General features: G+C 46.5%; 1 protein-coding gene across 14 annotated transcripts in view; it reads right to left on the minus strand.

Moving 5' to 3' along the window:
* Positions 1 to 21,396, minus strand: part of ZMYND8 (zinc finger MYND-type containing 8) — a 154,798-nt gene that overhangs the window by 24,926 nt on the left and 108,476 nt on the right. For 9 of the 14 annotated variants that reach the window (XM_010384159.2, XM_030914213.1, XM_030914211.1 and 6 more), the window contains 4 exons: positions 15,231 to 15,383; positions 11,680 to 12,189; positions 4,065 to 4,445; positions 1,594 to 1,784 (listed from right to left, as the gene is read on the minus strand). In XM_010384159.2, coding sequence (XP_010382461.1) covers positions 1,594 to 1,784; positions 4,065 to 4,445; positions 11,680 to 12,189; positions 15,231 to 15,383 — 1,235 coding nt within the window. The remainder of the gene's footprint in view (positions 1 to 1,593; positions 1,785 to 4,064; positions 4,446 to 11,679; positions 12,190 to 15,230; positions 15,384 to 21,396) is intronic. The other 5 variants (XM_010384163.2, XM_010384161.2, XM_010384162.2 and 2 more) reach the window with 1 other exon arrangement.

Genomic DNA, 21,396 nt, shown 5'->3' on the forward strand with positions numbered 1-21,396 from the left:
GAAAACTCATTTGGGTAAAAAAAAAAAAAATTCGTATATATTTCTCTCACCATTGAGAATTTAAAAAGATTCCTCTTCCCTTAACTCAATATAATAAAGCTAATTCTTTATCAGTAAGACTATAAGAATTTTAGAAACAGGCTGGGTGTGGTGGCTCACACCTGTAATCCCAACGCTTTGGGAGGCCTAGGTAGGAAGATCAGGAGTTTGAGACCAGCCTGGGCAACAAAATGAGACCCTGTTTGCATTTTTAAAAGAGAAAGAATTCTAGAAACAACCATCCTCAATTATTTTCATCCATTCTCTCTGAAAACCAGAACTGTTTACTCATCAGTATTAGTAATCTACTCATCAGTAAAGAGTAAATTATTACCTACTTAGTAATTTACTAAATAATCTCAGATTATAAATCAATAGCTATTGTTAAGTTATTGATAATAACTGAGGCCAATAAAAAGAAAGCCCAACTATGTGTCAAGCACTTACTGCATGCCAGGCACTGTTCTAGGCCTTGGCAGTGAGCAGAACAGACCAAAATCCCTGCCTTTGCGGAGCTGACATTCTGATGGTTATTATTACTAATGTGGTCTAATGACAACGTACACAGTACATCAGTACAGGGCACTCTCACATGACGCTGAGAACCGCAGATGGTAACTACCTGAATTCAACAATGACCATAAAAGCACTTGGCAGGCCGGGCGTGGTGGCTCACATTTGTAATCCCAGCACTTTGAGAGGCCGAGGTGGGTGGATCACCCGAGGTCAGGAGTTTGAGACCAGCCTGGCCAATATGGCGAAACCCCATCTCTACTTTAAAAATACAAAGATTAGCCAGGCATGGTGGCGCGTGCCTGTAGTCCCAGCTACTTGGGAGGCTGAGGCAGGAGAATTGCTTGAACCCAGGTGGCGGAGGGTGCAGTGAGACGAGATCATGCCACTGCATTCCAGCCTGGGCAACAGAGTGAGACTCCATCTCAAAAAAAACAAACAAACAAACAAACAAAAAAAGCACTTGGCAAATTAAGAGAAAAAAAGAAGGGGCCTGTGCTGAGACAGTGACCATGAGTTTGCCCACAACAGGCAATTCTGGCCACCAGGCCACTTAATAGGGTCCCCTCGGTCCCCCTCCTCATCCATCTTGATTCCTGGAAAAATTAAAGTGCGGGCATTTCACCTTGCCAGTCTCATGTTTAAGACTCTGTCACGTCTGCTCCACATGCAAAGCTCTAAATGCAAATCAAACCCCTAGTCAGTTGTTCACTGAAGGATCAGTCATGTGTTCCAGTGCCTTAACGAGTGACTTGAATTCTCGAAGGTAATTCTGATTATATGTCATTTGCACTTTATAAACTGACTTTAGAATCTAAGCCCACTTGGATTAAGATTCAGTCCATTCTAATGTTTCTCTGTTAGACCCAAATGAAAGAAAGTGGTCTTGGAGATTCTGTTTTTAAAAAAAAAGGGTCTTCCTTCCTAACCACTCCCTAAAGCCTACGTGGTTAAGACGCTCATGCTTCCCCTCGCAAGGCCAAGGTTCCGGCAACCTGCCAGTTGCCTGCCGTCTCTGCGGCAGCTCTCCCATCCACTCACTTTGCTAGTGTACTTGGCAATATCAGCGGCGACATCGGCTGAGGCGGTGGCGATGGGCAGGTCAGCGTTCACTGAGGACACAAGGGTGCTCGTGGACCCCGAGCTGGTGACCAGGGGCGATGACTGTGTGCTGGTCACCAGGGTGATGGTGGACGTGGACGGGCTCTGTGTGATCTCCTTCTGCTGGACAGCTAGGAAGGCAAAGCATCCTGATTATCCCACGTGGGAAGGACCCGTCGTAGCATAGAGCGGTGGTGTAGAAGCAAAGCCCCTAATATACGTCCTGAGAACTTTTCTACTTTTAAATGACAAAGATGCTCCCCTTGACCAAACTCTATCCAGGTTTCTCGACTAGGCCCTAACCTTGGCCTGGAAAGACTTGAGTAAACATTGACAGTTTCTAAGAGCTCAAGAGTGCATGCTAGGATGACCCCAACCCCCACTTAAAGCACCTGCCTGGGAAAACTCAATGCTGGCAAAATAACTGACAGTTTTCTTCCAGCCAACACCTGAAGACAGGACTTCAGCATCCCAGTCTCTATGGGAGAGTAGGGGCCCAACTTCACTAAGTACCCGTTAGCAAATCGAGATGGGTTTCACAAAGACCAACCCCTCATCTTGCTTCTGTGATGTTTAACTTCAATGACTTGCTCCCATCCCTACTCCCTCATTCTCCCTTTAAAATGCCCAATCACCTCTGTACAAATCAAAGTTAATTTCAGTTTATGTTAGACTCTTGCCCCATTACAGTAGTGTATTACCGATTTAAATCTGTCTTTACCCCTTTAACTAGGCTCTACTTTGGCGTAAGACTATCTGAAGCAATGAGCCTCTTTTTGGCAGCACTCTTTTTTGTTTTTTTTTGTTTGTTTGTTTGTTTCTTTGGTTTTTTTTTTTCTGAGACAGTCTCATTGTTGCCCAGACTGGAATGCAATGGCGCAATCTTAGCTTACTGCGACCTCCACCTCCAAGGTTCAAGGGATTCTCACGCCTCAGCCTCCTGAGTAGCTGGAGTTACAGGCATGTGCCCGGCTAGTTTTATGGGTTTTTTTCCATTTTAGTAGAGATGGAGTTTCACCATGTTGGCCAGGCTGGTCTTGAACTCCTGGCCTCAAATGATCTGCCTGTCTTGGCCTCCCAAAGTGCTGGGATTACAGGCATGAGCCACTGCGCCCGACCCTGTTCTTGGTAGCAATTAAACTCCCCTGGGGAAGCCTCCTGCTTACGAGATACGAAGACAGAAGACAGGAAGCAGGAATTCCAATCTCAAATATCCTAGACTTGGCTTTGCCCCACCAACTTTTTAAACACCAAGATTACTCCAACTGTACTCCCAATTTTGCCTGGCCAGTTTTTCAGGACCCACTCCCTTGCCACCTTTGAAGCGTTTCACTGAGGGCCAATTCAAGACCTGGCCACCTTTCAACCTCACGTCCTGCTGCTCACGAACCCCACTCACAGGGGTGCACTCACTATGAGTTTCCGTTGAAGAACCCAGCCTTTGAGGATCTAGATGCAGGTTTCCTGATAGAAAGAGATCTACATCAATGCTCACAAAAGCCAGGCAAACTGGTATCAACCAGTCAGATCAGCCCTGTGTTTGGCCTAATTTCAGCTCCAGATGGAGCCTCCTGTAAGGCTGATGGGAGTTCTGATTCTGCAACTTCAGCAAGTGGTTCTCGAGGCTGGCTCATCTTTTGTGTGTGACGAATTTCCAGTTACTAAGGTAACCTTCGCTATCAACTTCTCGCACTGTACTTTTTCCAAAATAATTCCAAGAGGTTCCCTCATGTGCACAAGGAAATTTATACAAAGATATTCATTGCAGCACTGCTCACAGTAGAAAAAATACTGAAAGCAACCTAAATGCCCATCAGGAGGGGAATGCTTTAAATAAACTATGGAGTACTATGCAGCAGTCCAAAAGAACAAGGCGGGGCTGTATGTGCTGACATGGATGGACCTCCAAAACATGCTAATGGGTGGGAAAAAAAAGTATGGTACCATTTTTATGTTTTAAAAAAGAAAAAAAAGGGAAAAAGGACTAATTTTATGGCATCATATACATGACACGCACATATATACATACAGATATGTATATATACATATACATGCATACATGCATAGAAAAGCTTTTACAACGGTTGATACTGGTCACTGTGGAAGGGAGAGAATGAAATGGAAGGTAAACAGGACAATAAACTTTTATGTGAAACTTTCTGCCCCCCTTTTAAGGAGAATATATGCATGTATAATTTATAAAATGAACAAAAAAACCTTTTGAAAGTAAAAAAGTAGCAAAACAATTTTTAAAAATAATGCCAAATGAAATGTGCAAGGCCTTCAAGAAACAATGGCCGGGAAACAAACGAGAACTGAAAAAAATAAAAATAAAAGAGCAATGACTTTCTCCTGTCGATGTGGCAAAATGGGAGCGGGCGCCACGGAGAACAGAAGGGGAGGCTCGGTACCTTTCACAGCCTGTCTGGTCTGATATCTCGTCCCCTGGGAAGACTGAGGCTGCTGCTGCTGGTTTTGCTGCTGCTGCTGCTGCTGCTGACGCTGCATCTTCTGCATGTGCCACTTTTGGGAGGACGTTTGAAACTTACTTGATGAGTTCCACACGACCCGCTGCACGGCCGGGGCAGTCTCCTTCGGTAAAAGCGGCCTCTGCTTTTTCACCGGGCTTCCTGTGGCGGCGGGGGCCGGGGCCGTGACGGTGACCGTGGAGGACGTGCTGGTGGTAGCTGTGGCGCCAGCCGCGGGAGTTTGGGCGGAAGAGCGGGTGAGCACCGGCGTTTCCGGGGGAGACTGGCTGCCCGCCGTCGTGGATGGTGGAGCTTTACCTACAACTAGCCAATGCATGAAGAAAAAACAAACAAAAACCGGGATTTCACTCAGGTTCGCCTGCAGCGTCTTGACGTCAGCAAGTTCTGGGTAAAACCTACGAAAGCCAGCAAAGCCGAACAAATTCGACGTGCCAAGCACACCGCGCTGGAGGAGTACATTCTCACCTAACGCTGAGGCCACTTCTGCAGCGTCTTCCATCTCCACGAGCACCGGCCTCCTTTACTGAGCGCCGGCTCACATCTGAGATACAAGTCAAGACCTCTGGGGACAATGAGGCAAACAAGACCCGGCTCCTATGCTCAAGCTCCCCTACACCTAGTGGACAACGCAGTGGGCGAACAGATTCAATCAATGTTCACGCCCTTTTCGCAAAGTTAAAATCTAGTTGGCACCTTGAGAGAGGCCCAGCGGAAGTGAATCCAGAGATGAAGAGAAACTCTTTGGCTAGAGAAGGTAGAAAGCAATACTCCAAAGAACCAGATGGCCTCCCAGTGGTCAAAGAAGTAAGTAACACTCAATCACCCAGAAAGAAAAGTATTCTTTTTATCTCTTCTGATTCCCTCCAGGGCAAAGTCTGAAGGCGGTACTGATAGCCATGACAATACCAGGAACACAAATTCTGCCCCAAGGCCAGAACCTTCCCCCAACGTAATGGTACTGATCTAGGATTGAATAGCATTGCTTTGGTTTTGATTGGATTTATTCCTGTCACCAGCTTTTATGTATACTGTGCGCTACTGTTCTTATTGGGTGGTGTTCAAGTCTAAAATGAGTTTATACTTACAGATAGTTTTTTCAGGGGGAATTTTTTTAATAAAAAAATAAATTGAGGCCAAGCATGGCGGCTCACGCCTGTAATCCCAGCACTTTGGGAGGCTGAGGCGGGCGGATCACTTGAGGTGAGTTTGAGACCAGCCTGACCAACATGGCAAAATCCCGTCTCTACTAAAAATACAAAAAACTTAGCCGGACGTGGTGGTGCACTTGGGAAACTGAGGCAGGAGAACTGCTTGAACCCGGGAGGCAGAAGTTGCAGTGAGCCGAGATCGCGCCACTGCACTCCAGCCTGTGAGGCAGAGTGAATGAAACTCCTTCTCAAAAAATATTACTAATAGGCCGGGCACAGTGGCTCATGCCTGTAATCCCAACACTTTGGGAGGCTGAGGTGGGTGGATCACGAGGTCAGGAGTTCGAGACCAGCCTGGCCAACATAGTGAAACCCCCGTCTCTACTGAAAATACAAAAATTAGCCGGGTATGGTGGCACATGCCTGTAATCCCAGCTACTCGGGAGGCTGAGGCAGAAGAATTGCTTGAACCCGGGACGCAGAGGTTGCAGGGAGCCGAGACCATGCCATTGCACTCCAGCCTGGGTGACAGGGTGAGACTCTGTCTCAAAATAATAATAAATTAAAAATAAATAAAAAGAGTTTATTTTATTTTATTTATTGAGATGGAATCTCACTCTGTTGCCCAGGCTGAAGTGCAGTGGCACCATCTTGGCTCACTGCAAACTCCACCCTCTGAGTTTAAGGGATTCTCCTGCCTCAGCCTCCTGAGTACCCGGGATTACAGGCGCCTGCTGCCACACCCAGCTAATTTTTTTTATTTTTAGTAGACACGGAGTTTCACCATCTTGGCCAGGCTGGTCTTTAACTCCTGACCTCATGACCACCCACCTCGGCCTCCCAAAGTGCTGGAATTACAGGCGTGAGCCACCATGCCTCGCCTATTTTATTTGATTTTTTAAAGAGAGACAGTTTTGCTATATCGCCCAGGCTGGGCTCAAGTGAGCCACTTCAGCCTCCCGAGTAGCTGGGACTATATGGGATGTGCTACCGTGTCCCGTTTTAAATGTGCTTAATTATATGTTTAAACAATGAGATTCTTGGCCTGCTGCAGTGGCTTACACCTGTAATCCCAGCACTTTGGGAGGCCGAAGCAGGCAGATCACGAGGTCAGGAGTTTGAGACCAGCCTGGCCAACATGGTGAAACCCCATCTCTATTAAAGATACAAAAAATTAGCTGGGTGTGTTGGTGTGTGCCTATAATCCCAGCTACTCGGGAGGCTGAGGCAGGAGAATCGCTTGAACCCGGGAGGCAGAGGTTGCAGTGAGCCGAAACCGCCCCATTGCACTCCAGCCTGGGTGACAGGGCGAGACTCCATCTCAAAAAAAAAAAAAAAACAGATTCTTTAAATAAAAATATTAAGTCAAAAATTTATACAAGCAGGACTTGAGAACGGGAAAGACAATGAATGTGAATGACTCACGTTTGAAAAATATTGCCATATGGAGTATGTCATCTTGGAAGAGCTGGGCTGGTAAGGAATAAAGGGTAGGATTTCAACAGGCGGAAAGTGAGAATCTAGAGGGAACAGCATCAGCCAAGATATGTGTAGGAACAGAAAGCATTTGGGTAAGTGAGGACAGGCAGGGAGGAGGGGCTGGAAGTCAGGTTAGAGCCAGAAGCACTTGAGCAGCAGGTAAAGGGGATGACCACATGGGTGCTCATTTGTAAAGGTGGCTCAGTTATGGATGCACAGGCCTCAGCCCCCAGTTAGGTGAGCCTGTGCCCCAGAGAGGATATCTGGGGAGCACACATCACACCCAGGTACAAGCCAGCACCCCTGATCTTGGACTATGCTCCCTGACATCAAACTCCTTTAAATAAGGATTATGTCTGTCTTTTTTATATATTTTACTTTTTTTTTTAAGACGGAGTCTCGCTCTGTTGCCCAGGCTGGAGTGCAGTGGTGTGATCTCGGCTCACTGCAAGCTCTGCCTCCCGGGTTCACACCATTCTCCTGCCTCAACCTCCGGAGTAGCTGGGACTACAGGTGCCCACCACCATGCCCGGCTAATTTTTTGTATTCTCAGTAGAGGCGGGGTTTCACTGTGTTAGCCAGGATGGTCTCGATCTCCTGACATCGTGATCCGCCTGCCTCAGCCTCCCAAAGTGCTGGGATTACAGGCGTGAGTCACCGTGCCTGGCCTATGTCTGTCTTTTTAAGATCAGTATTACCCAGAAAAAAACACGAGCTTGATTACTCCAAGGATTTTCATTCAGTAAGCTGTGGGTTTTAAGAAGCCAAGGAGGAGAAGAGACAAGCTGACTATTCTGACTTCAGGGGGAGTTCTCCATGGTTATCACTTGTTGCTGGCCCTCCTACTTCCCCAGAGAGGAGAATCCAGCCAAGCTGGTCGGCAAGAGCCCAGGGTGGGTCCAGAAGGAAGGCTTCCTGCAGTGAAGAACTCCAGTGCTTTCGGGGCCACCTGCCAGATATGGGGCACTGTCCCCGCCTCTTCCAGGTGCAGATGAGGTGTTGAACTGGGCCCTTCTAAGAGGAGGGCATGGGGCAGTGCCTTAGCAGAGCTTCTAACCTGCATAAGTGCCTTCAATGCCTTTCTTTCCTGCCACATCACCAAAAAATATACTGTTATTGCTGATTAGCTAGCCTGTGTCCCCACCGGAAGGGCAACCTCAAAATGGTCGTTTTCTCTCTCCTGATTTGTTCTCCTGAAACAGCCAGCAGGGCAGAGCAGATCACTGCTCTGCAGTGATCACAGCTGGCTCTCTGCCAAATAAAGAACTGGAGTATATAAACTGGTAAGATTCCAGGCTTAAAATTGTATGGAGTTATTTAGATACCAAAATATCTAAATTTCTAGGAATCCTGATGGTTTATGGAGACAAAACGAGGCTATAAGAAATTTCATTTGTCCCAGAAATTTGGAGTACATAATCAATCACCTGTAGCGAAAAACAAGGGCGAATTTTTTTAAGGGTCAGCACCTGAGAAGCTGCCCTATCAAATTAACCTACTTATTCCTGAATCTGTCACTGGTCACTGTTTTTCATTTATAGAGCAAGGACTTTTTAAGAGAAAAATTAGCATCCCCTTTGTAGAAGGATGGAAATTACTAATGTGCCAGTGAAAGCACAGCAAAGAGTCTTTCAGTGCACTCTCTTTGCTTCTGTTCTGAAGTTACTAGCTATAAAAGCTGTTTTGCCATCTGAAGATTCATATTCTACCCATAAGCTGCATCCCTAGTGGAAGGTGAGCTGGAGGTCACAACAGCGCAATCCAAAATGCCCTTCACTTACTAAACTCTTCAGTGAAAACACATCATTGAAAAGATGCTCTCTAGCAGAGCCCGACATGAAAAATTTTCAAGACCCAAACCACCATCAGCTCTGAATTTAAGATCAGTTGGTTTTGCCCCAAGCCTTAGGAAGCTGCTCTAACTGAACTGTGTTTTAGAATCATCTTCAGCTTAATTGTCCACTATCTACTAAAGCTTCCTGGAGGAATTCTCTTCCTCACATCAGGGTGAGGAAGAGCTCTACTTCTTTTAATCAACTAGAATGGTTTTTTATTTTTCGGAAAGTATGAGATCTTCTAAGGTACTGTGTTTCCCATTCTGCTTTCAGAGCCAACTTCCCTAACTCTGAAGGTTGAAATAGTACAGATTTCTGTATAAAACCTTTCCCCAGACCACTTGCTATTCTACTTTCACTTTCCTTTTACATGGATGTCTTTATTTTCATCTTGTTTCATATGGTTATGTATCCTTGTCAATCTGTTGCAAATTCTTTCTGGAAGAGGTAGGACGCATAAAACCAATCAATCAAAAGATCAGTTCCAGAAAGAAAGATCAGTATAAATATGTCATTCATAGGAGCACTGCCATCTGCACCCAAATATTCCTACAATCCTCATGAAATAAATACTACTCCTACTCCTATTGTTCTCTGCAACAACAGAGACAGTCTCTCAAACCCCGATCCACAACATACTCATATTTTTCAGAGGTCATCTATAAATCTAACAGATGGGTCAGGATGGTTTGATGGCCTATCCTCCCTCCCTTATATAACTGCATCTCTCTCTTCCTCCACTGCATCTCTCACAGACATTCTCATTAGCTGAAATGCAGGAATCCTCTCTCATTCTGACAGTTGAGGTTCCAGAATTGACCATGGATGGTCAGTTCCAGGTTGACCATAACCACAGAAGAAAGATTCTCAAGGCCCATCCCTGACTTGCTTTAAGCCACCAGACTACAGAAATCCCAAAGGACATGGAGTCACATCTTATTCAAGGGTTTGACTGACAAGTTAGCTCCTGATAGAAGTTAGACACAGTCAAGATTTAAACCTGGCTATCCTTTAAGTCACTCGCCACACACATAAGGTTTTATGGCTACAACCACCTGTAATCTGTCCTTGGGCAATGTTTCTTCTAGGCCCTCAGTTAATTCTTCAGTGTCTTTACTGAGCATGTTGAATCTTCTAACCTACTTGCCAAGCCAACTGAAAAATGTGCTGAATACTTTGTCAGTGGGAAGGACATCCTTCCGATCATTCACACACCCCTTTGGAGGGCTTGTTAACATGCCCAGGCTGCACTACGCTGTGTCACTGCTGGTTCAGAATATAACAGCAGCCTCTGAGACTCAGGGGATATTTGACAATATTTGGTTGCCACATTTGTGACTGCCACAACTGGGCAGGTAAGGCTGCCATCTGGCTGGTAGAGGCCAGGGATACTGGAAAACATCCTCCAATACACAGGACTAAGAATTTTCCAGGGCAAACTGTCAGAGTGCAAGGCTGTGAAACTCTGGACTCGGTTAAGTTAAATGCAGTAAGATTAAAAGATTAACAGCCAATACGGCCAGACGCAGTAGCTCATGCCTGTAATCCCACCACTTTGGGAGGCCGAGCTGGGTGGCTGTTCGAGAACAGCCTGGCCAACATAGTGAAACCCTGTTTCTACTAAACATACAAAAATTAGCCAGGCGTGGTGGCGGGAGGCTACTCCCAGCTACTTGGGAGGCTGAGGCAGGAGAATCACTTGAACCCGGGAGACAGAGGTTGCAGTGAGCCGAGATTGGGCCATGGCACTCCAGCCTAGGTGACAAGTGCCAAACTCTGTCTGTCCCCCCCCAAAAAAGCCAATCACGTATCTACCATACTTCATTTTCTAGTGCCCTAAGAAGCACTCAGTATTCTGGCACCACACCCACCCAGTGTCCTGCTATTGTAAGAAAATACACTTGGAGATGCCTAGGTGGCATGAGGGGAGGAAAGAGATGCTACAATCATCCAAACCTTTGAAATGAACACTTCTTTTTTTTTTTTTTTTTGGAGAGGGAGTCTTGCTCTGTCACCCAGACTGGAGTGCAGTGGTGCAATCTCGGCTCACTGCAACCTCCGCCTCCTGGGTTCAAGCGATTCTCCTGCCTCGCCCTCATTAGTAGCTGGGATTACAGGCACCTGCCACCACGCCCGGCTAATTTTTGTATTTTAGTAGAGATGGGGTTTCACTATGTAGGTCAAGCTGGTTTTGAACTCCTGACCTCAAATGATCCACCCGCCTCGGCCTCCCAAAGTACTGGGTTTACGGGCGTGAGCCACCATGCCCAGTTTGAAATGAACACTTCTAACCATTTGAGACTTGTCAAAAGAGAACGAGATGTGTGTGGAATGGAGCAATGAAGGACCATTTGACAAGATCCAAATGTTACCAAACACTTTGGGGAAATAAATGAGCATACTGGAGAAGAAGCTGCTCAGACTAAAAATGACTTGGTCACTAAAAGTAACCACCATTTTCTAAGAGACTTCTCTTTCTGTACTCAAAATCAATCACATTGGATACCGAGCAGGTTAAAGGTAGGTAGGCCCGTGTTTGAGTCCAGGTCCTGTTCTGTGACTAGCTAGGTAACCTTAAACCAAACACAGCTTCACTGTGCCTGTCTCTCAGTGTGTTAGCGGGTCACATAACTTTTGGTTTGTTTGTTTAAGGGTCATATAACAAGGCCGGGCGCGGTGGCTCAAGCCTGTAATCCCAGCACTTTGGGAGGCCGAGACGGGCGGATCACGAGCTCAGGAGATCGAGACCATCCTGGCTAACACGGTGAAACCCCGTCTCTACTAAAAAATACAAAAAAAACTAGCCGGGCGAGGTAGTGGGCGCCTGTAGTCCCAGCTACTCCGGGAGGCTGAGGCAGGAGAATGGCGTGAACCCGGGAGGCGGAGCTTGCAGTGAGCTGAGATCGGGCCACTGCACTCCAGCCTGGGGGACAGAGCGAGACTCCGTCTCCAAAAAAAAAAAAAAAAAAAAAAAAAAAAAAAAAAAAAAAAGGGTCATATAACTTTTGATAGTAAGTGTACGAGGTAGGATTCTAAACCAAATTAAGAAAACTAGAAATGGATACAATCACTTACCATCCTGTTTGGGAGACGGTTCTTTGGGTTCCTTCTTATTTTTTCGACCCTCCCGCCCAGAATGGTCTTCTCCTAAATCTATGACAAGTTCACTCTCTGAATCGGAGTCCAGGCCCAAATGGACTGTTGGGGAATCCGTCTCATCTTTTCCCTTCAGTTTATCCTTTGTGGGGTGAGGTGAAGGCTTTGCCTTTTCAGAAAAGTCCTTCTCAGGCTCAGGGCTGGCCTTGTCCTTGACTGCTCCAGGGTCTGTCTTCTCGCTGGCTGGTGATGTGCTTTTCAGCTCCTCTTTAATCTCCACTGGGTTTGTGGGCTTGGGCTTTTTTTTAACAGCAGACGGCTCTTTGTCCATCCGACAACGCTCTTTGTCCTCTGCGTCTTCTGGCTCGTTCTTGGACTTCTGCTCATCATCACTGACATACTCACTATCGCTACTATCTGACTTCTCAGAATCCTCCGAATCGCTGTGCTCTACAGCCGTATAAACATCTTCCGAGATTTCATTTATGCCTAAATTCAAAAAGAAAACCCAGCATGTGGCGTAGTCACAAAATAAAGAGCAGGACGAAAAATGCAAACACTTTCCACAGCAAATGCTGGAATAAGAAAAGCACATTTCAAATCACATCACATTGGCCTGAATGGGGCCAGTAATAAACCCAAGTGGCAACTGGCTATGGCTGCACTTGCCTTTGGAGAGGGTTTTGGTTGTTAACATTCAAAGGAGACACAGGACCTACCAACAGAAATTTTAAATTTCTATGGCCCTAAATATGTGGTGCCAGATTTTTGCAACGTTGATAACTAATTGGGATTACTGAGAATGAGAGGGCTGGATGGGAACAGCAGGGATAAGCTGTTCAAACTGATCCAGTTTACAGATTAGAAAACAGAGGCCCAGGGATATCACCTGCCTTAGGACACAAGACAGAGGCCAGGCCAGAACCCTGCGTTTCTGGCTCCCCACCAACACTCTTCCCTTGGGTTTCCAAAGCGTTAAAGTTCTTGATCCTTTGTGTCTAGGCCAAAGAAAATAAGCCAAAGCCTTAAAGCAGAGGTTGCAAACAGCCCACAAGCCACATCTAGCTTGCAGACATGTTTCATGGGAGAGGCACTGGTTTGCTCCACAAGGTATCTTGTCTGCTTTTAATTTATAAATGCGTTGTCCAATTCACAAATCAGGAAATTTCACATAGAAATCAAAGCAGGGGCTTCTGATGAAAGAGCGGAAAATCTAGCCACTCTGGGTCACTAGCCTGCCAGGCATTGGCTGGGACAGGAAAGCCAATGGCTCCACTAGGCGGGGGACACACTTGTCTCCAGGTGACCCGGGTGCCCGGCCCTCCCTCTTGTTCCCTGCACTCATGTAGAAAGTCAACTGCCACTTGGTGTGCATTGCTCTTCCACTGGTAAAGGAGTCAGGAGAAAAGTCACATAATTCTTATTTCACAAACAAAATGGGCAAAAGCACATTTCTAACAATGGCCCCATTTAACCCATTTACGGCTCCTGCTCCCAACCATATGTTATGCCATCATACTGTAGGTAATAATACTATATCCTAAACTTTTGGAAAGAGGAAAGAAAACCCAACCAAGTCTGTGCAATCTCTTCATTCTAGAGCAATGGCCACGGTGAATGGTGCCACTGTCCGACCCGGACACACCAAATAGAAACCTGCAAAAGTATCAGAGCCATGAACAGCCCAGGGCATGGGGGATCAGCAGGATCATTGGGGAATATATCTGCCTCCACCAGGGTTCAATCAAAAACACAAGTCCAGCCAGGCACAATGGTGCGCACCTGTGGTCCCAGATACTCAGGAGGCTGAGGCAGAAGAACTGCTTGAACCCAAGAGTTCAAGGCTAGCCAGGGCAACACGGGAAGAACACAAGCCAAAATACAAACACCCAGATCTGGTATAAGTCTGGGATCCTAGGCTTGTGCTACTGGTAGCTAATGATTGGAAATAAAAACGAAAAGTGTAACCACATATGTGATAGGAAAAGCTTGGGTACTGGAGTCCAAATGATATGAATTCAAATCCTGCTCTTCTGTTTTTATTACTGGTTGACCCTGAACAAGTTATTTATCTCTCTGAGCCTCAGTTTCTCTATCTGCAAAATGGGACTGATAAAGTATCAACCTCCCAAGATGATCTATATGTAGTGCTTAGCATAGTGTCAAAGGAAACACTCAGTAAATAGAAATAATACAATTCTTTTTTTTTTTTTTTTTTTTTTCTGAGACGGAGTCTCACTCTGTCGCCCAGGCTGGAGTGCAGTGGCCGGATCTCAGCTCACTGCAAGCTCCGCCTCCCGGGTTCGCGCCATTCTCCTGCCTCAGCCTCCCGAATAGCTGGGACTACAGGCGCCCGCCACCTCGCCCGGCTAATTTTTTGTATTTTTAGTAGAGACGGGGTTTCACTGTGTTAGCCAGGATGGTCTCAATCTCCTGACCTGGTGATCCGCCCGTCTCGGCCTCCCAAAGTGCTGGGATTACAGGCTTGAGCCACCGCGCCCAGCCGAAATAATACAATTCTTATTAGCAATAAAAATAAATCAAGAGCTGGACCAGCTGCATGGAAGGACCCAAGAGGATAATTTAAATGGCATGCCAAATTTCACCCATGCCACCCAATGTCCTCACCAAACAAGCAACCCAATGGGAAGTGGTGTCCTCTGGACAGCCCCAGATGGTCCCTAACTCTAGCTGCTTTCTCACCTGAAGATGCTCAGAGAAACTTGCTCTCCAGGGGCCCAGCCATCCCCAACTTCTTTACAAATGCCCTCCTAGCTTTACTTACTTATTCAACAAACATTCCAGAGCATCTACCATGTGCACAGACCAAGTACCACAGAGAAGGCAAATCCTCATAAAACAGCCTCCCTGCCCTCAAGGAGCTTCCAGTCTAGATTGGGAGGGACACCTCCACACAAAGGGAACATTGCTACTTCTGAGCAATAAAGTACCAAAGGAGGAGGGCAGATGTGGAGGGCAGTCAGGGAAGACTTCCTGGAGGAGGTGAGATCTGAGCTCAGCCTCACAGAAGGCAGGATTCAGGTAGGCAGTATGAAGGCAGGCAGTACAGGGAAGAGGAAGGAAGGCAACAGCTACAGAAGCAGGGTTTGCCAGGTAGGGAGGAGACCAATCTGGAGGGAAAGGGTTTCGTGTCGGACACCTGCAGAACACACTCGCTACTGTGTGGAGACACTGATGTGTACCGAGAAGGAGAGCAGAGGCAAACTCAGAAGATCCTCATTCTGCTTGTAAACCTTGATGCTTCAAACCTGTATCTCGAGTTTCCAGGCTGCTTTCACCAAAGAATAAACTGATGAGTTCAAAGAGCCCTGAATTAACTATCAAGTCTGAAGTCTTTTGCCATAAGTGGAAATATAGCTGAGTGGAAATTTTAGCTGAGCAAATTGTTCAAAGTTAAAGCAGCTGCTAAAAGCAGCCAGGATTCAACCTTGATTTCATCAGGGTAGTATCCCTACCAGTAATGGTAACAATGATACTGCTGGAAAAAAAAAACAAAACCAAAGATATACCTAATTGTGCTTTGCAACTCTCTATGGTCTTGTCAAGATTCAGCTGGAACCTGCTACGAATCTGGCGCTTGGGAGAGATGAGAGGAACAGGGGTGGACTGTTGCTGGACCGACTCGCTCAGCTCCTTCAAATCCATTTCGGCTTTGCTTCGATCTGAAAGAGACCATCACACCCTCGTAAGATCAGGCACACACCATGCTCATCACGGAGCTTTGTCCTTGCAAAGTCAGAGCAAAACACACATTTTAGAACACGGGGAGGGGGATACTTTTTTGTCATTCGTCCCAACAATATCATCTGCTCAACCACATGGGGTGACATGAAGATAATGGCCCGTGTGAACATGTTTGGCAGGTTTAAACAGTCCACTGAACAATCGTCTGGGTGACTTTCAATATTTAAAATGGACAATCCCAGCCAGATGGCTCAGTGTGTGGAAGTCAGCATCATTAGGGACCCTCCAAAGACAAAGGTTACGGGCAGATATTCAATCTCAATTTCAGTGAACAAAGCAACACCGAGCCTGGTCAGGGTGTACTTGTAACTTCAGGTCCAGATTGAAGAGGACTTGTATCCAAGAAAGATGGTGACCCCCTCGAAAACACCCTGACAATTGGGGCCCTAGATGCCTATTTGCCAAGGAGGCTTCAGTTTTCATTCTCAGTGGACCTAGTCTGGGGTAGAAACTAGAAAGAGCGGGGAATATAGGATAGGCAGACCTTCCAGCCAGTGTGCTGTGGCTCACAGCATCTACGTGAGGCAAGGGGAACAGATTAGCCCTGGACACTCAACCTTTGTCTAACAGGTCTCGCTCTAAGGTCCTCAGCCTAGTCACAGGCAGAGGTCTCTGGGGGGGTGACTCAGGCCGGAGGTCCTGTCCCCTCACTTCTGTGAGGGCTCTTTGTAGGACCAGCAGGACAGATTCCAAAGAGTCAAGAGAGCTTACATTTCTTGGATACCTTTCCCACCTACTCCAGCGCCCCCTATTAAGAGTTTTAGTGGCTGCAAAGGTCCCGAAAACAACAAGCGACTCTGCAGGTGGGGCCTACTGTCCTCCACTGTGCCTGCCACCCTCAGGCATCCCCTCCAACCCAACTAAAGCAAAGTGTGGGGCATCTGTCCTACCCCAGCCGATCCCAGAAAATAGGTCAGAAAGCAGGTGGCATCCAATCAACCCACAAAGAGGAGAAGCCACCTCTGAGCCTGTTCCCAACAGCCATCAGCTTGCTCCCTGGACTTCGCGCTTCATCTCCCTGCTCCCTCCACACCTCAGGCCACCTCTGTTCATTGGGCTATGAAAGAGGCCCCAGAATCTAGTGTGAGAGCTGGGCTGGAAGCACTGTTTAAAGCCATCACTTTCTCCTACCTTCTTCCTTTGGCCTGACCCAACCACTTTCCTGCTCACGCAGTAAACGGAGTTCTCAAACACTGCACACCCAGAAATTAGCTCCTTCAAAGTGACCAGAAGCAGCCTCCCAAAAGCCCCACCCAATCCACTCACAGGTGACCAGAAGCAATAAATTGCTCCAACTTAATTTTATCAGCCCCCGGGATAAGATTAGAAAGGGGTCTTTTCTCAGCCAGTTGTGGTGGAACGCACCTGTAGTCCCAGCTACTCAGGAGGCTGAAGTGGGAGAATGGCTCGAGTCAGAAGGTAGTGGCTATACTGAGCTATGATCACGCCACTGCACTCTAGACTGGGTGACAGAGCAAGACTTTTTTTTTTTTTAAAGGAGGGAAAAGACTGGTCTTTTCCCAAATCACACTTATAGACTGCCCCTCCCAGACCCAGGGAGGTTCCAGAAGGTGAGTGCTCAAAGCAAGCAGAGACACTATCCCTGTAATTCAAGAAAAAGACCAAAAACAGTATCTGTGTGTGCATGCATGTGTGTGTGCACGCGAGTGCATATGTATGTACATGTGCACTGATCATGGCTATAAAGAGAGGCTACTAGAGACAGGACTGCAGACATTCACACAGCCACCTCTGAGAGGGAGAAGAATGTGCAAATTTACTGCAGTGGGGCTGGGCACAGTGATTCATACCTCTCCCAGCACTTTGGGAGGCAGAGGCAGGAGGACTGCTTGAGGCCAGGAGTTCGAGACCAGGCTGGGCAACATAGCAAGACCCCATGTCTACAAAAAATACAAAAAGTAGCTGGGCTTGGTGGTGTATGCCTGTAAACCTGGCTACTTGGGAGGCCGAGGTAGGAGGATTGCTTGAGCCCAGGAGTTTGAGTATGCAGTGAGCCATGACTGCGTCACTGCACTCCAGACTGGGTGACAGCAAGATCCTGTCTCCAAAAAAAAAATTTACTGGAGAAAGAACTAGAAAACTCTTTATACCTGTCTCTGTCTCTGGCAAGAGATCTGAAGTAGCTTAACAAAGAGAAATTATGGAGTAAAATAATTTAAAAAAAGAACAAGGAATGAGGAACATTAAAAGAAAAGGGAGGAGCACCTCTGCCCAGTCGCCCCACCATCTAGGAAGCGAGAAGTGCGCCTCTGCCCGGCCGCTGCACCATCTGGGAAGTGAGGAGCGCCTCTGCCCGGCCCCCGCAATGTCTGGGAAGTGAGGAGTGCCTCTGTCTGGCCACTGTGCAACCCTCCAAGTGTGAAGTGGCAGCCTTGTGTGTGATCTTTCTGCCCTCCCCAAGTCTGCATTTTCGACATTAAAGTTTACTTTTACATTAAAAGTTTATAAAATAAAAAATAAAAAAAGAAAGAAAGGAAAAATGCCGGGTGTGGAGGCTCGCGCCTGTAATCCAGCACTGTGGGAGGCGAAGGTGGGAGGATCACTTGAGGTCAGGAGTTCAAGATCAGCCTGGCTAACATGATGAAATCCCGTCTCTACTAAAAATTTAAAAACTAGTCAGGCATGGTGGTGGGTACCTGTAATCCCAGGTACTCAGGAGGCTGAGGCAGGAGAACACTTGAACCCAGGAGGTGAAGGATGCAGTGAGCCGAGACCGCACCACTGCACTCCAGCCTGGGCGACAGAGCAAGACTCTCTCTCAAAAAAAAAAAAAAAAAGAGAAAGCCCAGATTAAAGAGTTCCAGTAGGCAGGATTCAAGGACTTAACAGCTGACTTGCATGCAAATGTGACAGCAAAGCGGGAGGGATTTGAGGCCTCCCTCAGACTTTCCACTTTCAGAAATGAAGAAGCGTGCTAGATTCCAAAGGGAAAAGCCAGCCTTTTCAAGAATAAAGATGGAAACATATCTCACATAAATACTTTCCATGGCTACCCAAGTGACACGTTCATCAGTGTCCTCAATATTCCTATATACTACTAGATTACACAGTTACCAAAAAAATTTACAAAAGAGACCAACAAACTTTCTCTGTAAAAGCCTGGAGAGGGCCGGGAACAGTGGCTCACACTTGTAATCCCTGCAATTGAGAGGCTGAGGTGGGCAGTTCCCTTGAGCTCACATTTGAGACCAGCCTGAGCAACATGGTGAAACCCTGTCTCTACTAAAAATATGAAAATTAGCCAGGCATGGTGGCACATGCCTGTAATTCCAGCTACTCAGGATGCTAAGGTGGGAGGATTGCTTGAGCCCAGGAGGCAGAGGTTGCAGTGAGCCGAGATCACACCACTGCACTCCAGACTGGGCAAAAGAGCCAGACCTTATCTCAAAAAAATAAAATAAAAGCCCAGAGAGTAAATATTTCAGGCTTTGCAGGCCACACAGGCTCTGTTGCAAAAGCAGCCATGAACACTACATAAACAGATGGGTGTAGATGTATTCCAGTAAAACTTTATTTGCAAACACAGGTGGGGGCCAGATTTGGCCTGAAAGCCGTAAAATCTGCCATCTTCTATACTAGTCCAGTGACTGCCAAACCTGGCTGCACACCAAAATTGCCTGTAAAGTTTCAGAAATTCCTGAGGCCTCAGCCCCATCCTCAGAGACTCTGACTCAACAGGCTGGGGGGAAGGCCTGGGCATCAGCCTTTGACAACCTTGCCAGGAGGTCGGGCGCAGTGGCTCATGCCTGTAACTCCAGCACTTTAGGAGGCCAAAGCAGGTGGATCACCTGAGGTCAGGAGTTCAAGACCAACCTGGCCAACATGGTGAAACTCTGTCTCTACTAAATACACAAAAATTAGCCAGGTGTGATGGCACATGCCTGTAATCCCAGCTACTTGGGAGGCTGAGGCAGGAGAATCACTTGAACCCAGGAGGAGGAGGCTGCAGTGAGCCGAGATCATACCATTATACTCCAGTCTGGGCAATAGAGTGAGACTCTTATCTCAAAAAAAAAAAAAAAAAAAACAATAAAACAATAAACTTGCCAGGTGATCCTAATTGGCAGCTAAGGCTGAGAACCCCTGTATCAGACCAATCTTCTATGTGAGTACAGAAAACTCACTATTTGCCTTAACTCCTGTGTGTCTGTGTTAACAGGACCACCTTTCTAAACCTTAGGGTCCATAAAGAGACCTAAGACTTCACCTGAATAACTGAGCTCTGTGTGTGTGCACCTGCACGTCTACACGTATGCCTACAGTAAATGCGACCCATTAACTTTAGCCTAAAAAGATTGAGCACTGGAATGTTCATAATCAAGAAAAATGCAAAAAAGGTAAATTACCTCATTTTACAAACTAAGGTTTCTCTGGTCAATAAGCTGCTGTTATATTTATTCTTGTTAGAATAAACCACCAAATGGCTGGGTGGCCCAGGCCCTGGAAGCTGACCTTCAGGAGTTTAGCCAAATGTAATGATCTTTCTCCAAACCTGCAGCTGCATTTGACACTCCTTTCCTCCGCAGAGAGAAAAGAAGAGCTTCACTTTCTCATTTAGCTCATGTAGCTTATCGGGATTTCTTCCACCCCTGCCCTTCTATATCGGGAATATCTTCAGAATCCACCCTTGCTGCCAACATTTTGAACTTTTCAGCTGATATGAAGACAGTTTAGACTATAAATGGAAACCAGGGATGAAAAATACTCACGCTAGAGAAAAAGGCACGATCTTATATTTCTGGAGGGAGCATAAATCAGAACCACCTCTTTAGAGGGCAGTTGGGCGACACCTCTCAAAATGTCGCCGTATGTGGCCTCTGATGCTCAATTCCACTTCTAGGAATTTATCCTATGGATTACCCTCCCATGTGGGCAAAAGGGTTCTTCATTGCAGTTGTCTTCAATAGCAAAAATGGAAAGGAGCGTAGCGTCAGTAAGTAAGGCACCTGAATAAATGTTACAGTTTACCTTTAAATGGAATTAAATATAGCTGCTAAAATGAAACGAAGGCTGATTTCTCTGTGTTGATATGAAAAGCCAACCTGTTTCATGAAAAAGCAACAACTGGTGGAGCACCTTAGCACTGCTGTAGGGGAGCCAAGAAGGAAATAGAATATAGCTGGGAATACTATACATTCTCAGGGTTTCTCAACAGTGGCACTATTGATATTTGGGTCCTGGATAAGTCTTTGTGGTGGGGGTGGGGTGGGGTTGAAAGGATGTCCCGTGTGTTGTAGGATGTTCAGCAGCATCCTGGCCTCTACCCCCTAGATGCTATTAGCACCTATGTACCAGTTGTGACAATAAAAATATCTCCAGGCCGAGTACAGTGGCTCATGCCTGTAATCCCAGCACTTTGGGAGGCTAAGGTGGGCAGATCACTTGAGGTCAAGAGCTTGAGACAAGCCTGGCCAACATCGTGAAACCCCATCTCTACTAAAACCCCATCTCTACTAAAAATACAAACATTAGCTGGGCGTAATGGCATGCACCTGTAATCCCAGCTACTCAGGAGGCAGAATCAAGCAAAGGTTGCGGGGAGCCGAGATCGTGCCACTGCACAGCAGCTTGGGCAAAAAGGTCCATCTCAAAAAAATAAATAAAATAAAAATAAAAATATCTCCAGACACTGCCAAACGTCACCTGAGAGACAAAAATCACTCAGAACTCATGCTATATATCTAGAAGGGCTCTAGAAACTAAAAACTTGCAACAGTGGTGACATGCGGGAAGAGGGGTACAGAGACAGGTGGTCAGAGGTTACAGACACACTGGCCTTTCATGAAATGTCCTTCTGTGCTTTGAAATGTTTGTTACCACATGTACTCATAACTTATAAAAACAAACTCCCATAAAAAGAAAAATTTAAGCACTTCTTTTCCCATTTAAAAAAAGAGAGACAGGGCAGGC

This window comes from Rhinopithecus roxellana, chromosome 13, assembly GCF_007565055.1.
Source record: "Rhinopithecus roxellana isolate Shanxi Qingling chromosome 13, ASM756505v1, whole genome shotgun sequence".
Classification (NCBI taxonomy): domain Eukaryota; kingdom Metazoa; phylum Chordata; class Mammalia; order Primates; family Cercopithecidae; genus Rhinopithecus; species Rhinopithecus roxellana.